Source organism: Sinocyclocheilus anshuiensis, unplaced genomic scaffold, assembly GCF_001515605.1.
Source record: "Sinocyclocheilus anshuiensis isolate Anshui unplaced genomic scaffold, SAMN03320099.WGS_v1.1 scaffold84, whole genome shotgun sequence".
In the NCBI taxonomy this organism is placed as follows: Eukaryota; Metazoa; Chordata; class Actinopteri; order Cypriniformes; family Cyprinidae; genus Sinocyclocheilus; species Sinocyclocheilus anshuiensis.
Window position 1 is genome coordinate 303693 of NW_015557076.1, and position 5271 is coordinate 308963.

General features: G+C 38.0%; 2 protein-coding genes across 3 annotated transcripts in view; one reads left to right on the plus strand and one right to left on the minus strand.

The window, feature by feature from the left end:
* Positions 1-1292, minus strand: part of ssrp1a (structure specific recognition protein 1a) — a 20762-nt gene extending 19470 nt beyond the window's left edge. The window contains exons 1-2 of one of the 2 annotated variants that reach the window (XM_016471475.1): positions 1148-1292; positions 516-571 (exon numbers count right to left, since the gene is read on the minus strand). In XM_016471475.1, the coding sequence (XP_016326961.1) occupies positions 516-569 (54 nt within the window). In that variant the 5' untranslated portion in view covers positions 570-571; positions 1148-1292. Of the gene's footprint in view, positions 1-515; positions 572-1143 lie in introns of both variants that reach the window. The other variant, XM_016471476.1, reaches the window with a different exon arrangement.
* A 1170-nt stretch (positions 1293-2462) lies between these two features.
* Positions 2463-5271, plus strand: part of clcf1 (cardiotrophin-like cytokine factor 1) — a 14141-nt gene continuing 11332 nt past the window's right edge. The window contains exon 1 of the mRNA XM_016471477.1: positions 2463-2679. Coding sequence (XP_016326963.1) covers positions 2658-2679 — 22 coding nt within the window. The 5' untranslated portion in view covers positions 2463-2657. The remainder of the gene's footprint in view (positions 2680-5271) is intronic.

The window sequence follows — 5271 nt, forward strand, 5'->3', positions numbered from 1 at the left end:
TTGAGATAGTGAATTGGTGGGTTTTTGTTAAATGTGAGCCAAAATCATCACAATTAAAAGAACCAAAGACTTAAACTACTTCAGTCTCTGTGCACTGAATTTATTTAATACACGAGTTTCACAATTTGAGTTGAATTACTGAAATAAATGAACTTTTCCACGACATTCTAATTTATTGAGATGCACCTGTATAGTAGGTACTGTATTAACAAAAAACCTTTCCAATGCGACTATGTAATGCGTGAAGTCCAACTAGTGCAAGATGAGAATTTGTGGTTATAAAAAGTATATAATTTTATTTTTTTTTTCCAGAAAATGAGCGATGGTTTGGCTAGATATGACTCTTATTCCTCGGCTGGGATCCTGTAGAGCTCTCTGAAGCTGCGATTTGGACCTTCAGCCCGTTGGTCCCCATTGAAGTCCATTATACGGAGAAAAATCCTGTAATGTTTTCCTCAAAAACCTACAGAAGACCGAAAGCCTCCACACTTGAGTGAAAGTTCAGCATCACCTACCCAAGATCCCTTCACCTCCGTATGAATGTTATTAAACTCCAGAGTGTCGCCCATCTCTGTAAATAAACACAAGCCATAAAATAACATGGCATTATCAGCAGACGAGTTTCAATCATTTATATTAGGCTTTTTCTCGCTCTGAAGACTTTAAATCACTTCTATATCACACTCGTCTCCAGGGTTGCCAGGTCTGTGGTTATCCCGCGGAATTGGGCTACTTCAAAACGGTCACCGCGGGTTGAAACGACCCCAATAACGTGATATTTAGCCCCTGGAATGTGAATTATACCAGGGGAACCCCAACAAACGTGTATTTTACCCCCCCCCGAGCCTGAGTTGTACCGGTGGAACCCCATCCTAGTTTTGAGTAGCAATTTAGGCGGGATTTGTTGATTACACCTGGCAACCCTGCTCACATCTGTATGTTATTACAGTAGAACAGCGGCTGTGGGCTTCCTAACTCAAACAGACAGCATTGCATTCATCATGGGCTGTAAATATCACATTATAGAGTATTTTAGGGCTCGAAAAGCTAAGCAGAGACACCGCCGCTGTTCGTAACATGTGGAGCGGACGCGATTCTTCACTTCAGCAGTAAACAATACAAACTTCTTCGGCACTTACTTACTTACTGGGTAAAGAAGGACTTTATAAATGTATAATTGTGTTTCCCGGTGGTGGAGATATTTGATGTAAACACACACCGATGACTGCAGCGATCACGCTCTTCTATTCTCCGGTTTCCCGCGTCAAACCTCCGGGTTCTGACTACAGTGAACCGGAAGGAGTGTTGAAGGGTCACGCGTTTCCATGACACCGCACCACGTTTTCCTTTTTTTTTTTTTCCTTTTTTTTTGGGTCCCGTAGTGTCTGCGTAATGTAGCTAAAATAAATTGTTTGCAACCACTTACCTTAAAAAAATTAAGTATCATTTTATTCCAACCCGATCTCATGAAAGTGCGTATAAATAGTACGCCAAATAAAAACGAAAACGTGTGGTATTGATAAAGCAAAAATTGACATTGGCGTGTATATGCTACGCGATGGGTAGGTTTAGGGTTGTGGGGTATTTGGCGTACTATTTATACGCATTTTCATGAGACCGGGCTCTTTTTTTTAGTGTACGCAAATTTGTCCATGTATATTAATTATTATTATTATTAAAAAAAAAAAAGTGGTAATACAGTCATATGGATGCTAGTCGAGCTGGAAGATCCCAGTGTTAAACAGCAGAGGACGCCAGCATCACGACTCATCAAATCCAACATCAGCTGACCGCAAATCAATCAATCAGTCAAACATCACAGGCTCAGAAGAGTTATGCAACAATCCCAGTGTTAATCCTTCCTCTTCTTTTAATTGTCACGCGGTGAATGAAGCGCTTATCCTCTCGTGACGCCTCTGAAATAAACCCACGCGTGTGTTAAACACACAATCTCAATAACCTCAGTCAATAAATAACGGAGGCGTGACGCAGAAACACACCAGTCTAAACACGGCCCGTTCTGAGTCAATCACTCAATGCCAAATTGTAATTGAGTCACCGAATGCGAAAAAAAAATGCATGCAGTTGGTGAGAAAATAATTGGAGGAATTATGAAATATCTGTCAGAAGTGTAATTCCTCCCAGCTTTGTGGTTTCGGAGTCTCGTGGCACTTCAGAGGAGATGAATCAACAGTGAATCACTGAAGAGGAGAGAAGGAGGAGAGAGTGACTGAAGGAGGAGAGAGGGCATGTGTATAAAATCTCTTCAGTCACTTCAGCTTCAGATACCTGCATCTCAGAGCTCAGCAGCTGTCAGTCCCTTCACGAGCGCATTCAGTCTCACACTCTTTATCTTCTGCATTTCTTTACTTTTTTATTGTTAGCTCAAGCTAAATATTTTTCCTCTCTCTCTCTCTCTCTCTCTCTCTCTCTCTCTCTCTCTCTCTCTCTCTCTATATATAGGCTATATATATATCACTCTCGTGTGTTGGGCTCTAGGCAAGCGCAGGCTAATGCGAGTTTTTGGAGAGTTTACTGAAGCACCGGACAGCGCAGGAAAATAACGGGCTTCGTTTTATTTCATCCAGAACTCTTTCAAAACCTCCTAAAAAGAATAAACGGATCCGAAGGGAAATCAGGGATTTGTGCCAATTAAAATGCATCGCATTACATGGAAAGGTAAGTGATGAGCGACTTTTCAGGGTTAATGTTGATGCGTTGATTATTATTATTATCAACGGATAATTATTACATATATTTAATATATTTCTCCGAGTTTTTTCTCGGAGCTTTATTATTTTTTTTACTTTTATTATTAGCCTATCATTAGGCCTACTGTTTGTGTGTGCGTACATTTGTTTGCAAGGTGAAAATATAGTGATTCAACCATTAGTTCTCTTATGAATATTTGACCCTTCTGTTTCAGAAACTCTCTATCGCTATCTATCAAAGATTGATTCTCTGAAAATCTGCTTCTTCTGAGTTTGAGAGGCCTATGACAGCAGTGCATTTCGTTAAAGAATTAACGACACATGTTTGGTTCAAATATAATTTTGCTTTTCATGTTAAATAATCGATTGGATTGTTGCCCTAAAACTCCCCTCGATTGTTTTCATTTGCATATGTTCTAAATGAATGCGTTGGCGCGAGACTGATCACGTGTAATAAGATTTCTCTTTTCCCAGTTACAGTTCATTTTGTCCCACATGCATCTATCACAGCAATCATACACAGCCCAAACTGCCAAAAACACTCAAACTCACACACAGATGATTTCAGAAAAAAAGCCCCAAACCATTAACATGTCACAGCGCCCCGTGCATTTGCATTTTAATCCAAGCAAAGATGCGAACAAGACAGTCAGTTTTGGGGAGGAGAGAGAGAGAGAGAGAGAGAGAGCATGTGTGTATAAGCGAGGTGGAGGGATGAAGAGCTTTAGGAAGTGCAGGGCTGCAGGAGAAAGAGAGAGATGGAGTGATGGAGGAAAGGAAAGAGGGTTAACGCAGCCCAGATTCCCTCTAAAAGAAAAAGGAGCGAGCGAGCACAGGGGAATGATATAAAATGAGTTGGTCACAGTTTGAACAGTTACACATGCTGTTTACATTTTTCCCAAATTAACATGGCCCCTCGCTTCACCAAGCCCCTTTCACTCTCCCACTTCTTTCTTTCTTTCTTTCTTTCTTTCTTTCTTTCTTTCTTTCTTTCTTTCTTTCTTTCTTTCTTTCTTTCTTTCTTTCTTTCTTTCTTTCTTTCTTTCTTTCTTTCTTTCTTTCTTTCTTTCTTTCTTTCTTTCTTTCTTTCTTTCTTTCTTTCTTTCTTTCTTTCTTTCTTTCTTCCTTTCTTTCTTTCTTTCTTTCTCAAGCTGTTCGAGTTCCAGATTTGATCTTCTAGATTGGACATGCAGATAGTTGCTCTTCATTCTGTTGTATTTATTTTTATTTAAGAGCGGGTTTTGGACAACATTCAATGAGAAATTTGAGTCTTGAGAGGTGGGGGCATGGCGAGGGGCGAGGGAAGAGATGATAAAAAAAAAGCACGAGTGAAAAAAGAAAGGTAATTACAGAGGTAGAGATATTGTGCATCAGAACTGAACAGAAAAAAAAACATGCAAAAAAAAAAAAACGATGGAGAATGTGAAGTCTTAAAACTAAAGGATTCAGGGTTTGGATCCCTAAAGAACCTTGCAGTGAACAGTTCATTTGTTTCTTCATTAGTGTGAAAACATTTTAATAATGGAAAGATTCCATGGTTTCTTAAAGGTTCTTCATGGAAGTATTTATGCCAATAAAGAACCTTTCAGTCAACAGTTCTTAAAACAAGCATTTTTCTTAGTGTGAAGAACATTTGAATAATCTAAAGAACATTTTTCCACTATAAACAACCTTTTGTGTAATAGAAAGATTGCTAAAGGTTCTTCATGGATCCATTAACTTCAATAAAGAATCTTCATTTTGTAGAAGAACCATTTTTGATTCTCCGAAGAACCTTTCAGTGATCCGTTCTTAAAAGAACCATTTTTCTTAATGTAAAGAACATTTTAATAATCAGAAGAACGTTTTTTTTTTCTACTATGAACGATCTTTGTGTAATATAAATAATATTCTTAAAGGTTCATCCATCAATGTCAATAAAGAATCTTCATTTTGTAGAAGAACCATTTTTGGTTCCCTAAACAACCTTTCAGTGAACAGTTTTTTTTTTTTGTAATTTAATAATCTAAGGAAACTTTTCCCACTATTTATCCAGAATCTTTTGTGCAATTGAAAGATTCCATAATTTGTTAAATGTTCTTCATGGAACCATCGATAAAATAAAGAATCTTTCAGTGAATTTTACTAAAAAGAAGAACATTTTAATAATAATCTAAATAACTTTTCCCACTATAAACTCTTAAAAATAAAGGTTCTTCATTGCCATTGATGGTTCCACGAGGAACCTTTAACATCCATGGAACCTTTCAACTGCACAAAAGGTTCTTTATAGAGGGAAAAGTTCTTCAGATGATTAAAATGTTCTTCGCACCAAGGAAAAATGGTTCTTTTAGGAACTGTTCATTGAAAGGTTCATTCTTTAAGGAACCAAAATGGTTATGGCATCGCCCCATTTTGAAACCTTTTTTAGGAGTGTAAAGATCCTTTTGTGCAATGGAAAGATTTCATGGATGTTAAAGGTTCTTCAAGGAACCATCGATGCCATTCATTTTTAAGAGGAAAGTTCAGGGGAAAGTGAGGATTTTTCTCCTGACGTAGGTTTTATTGTCCATTCCTGCTT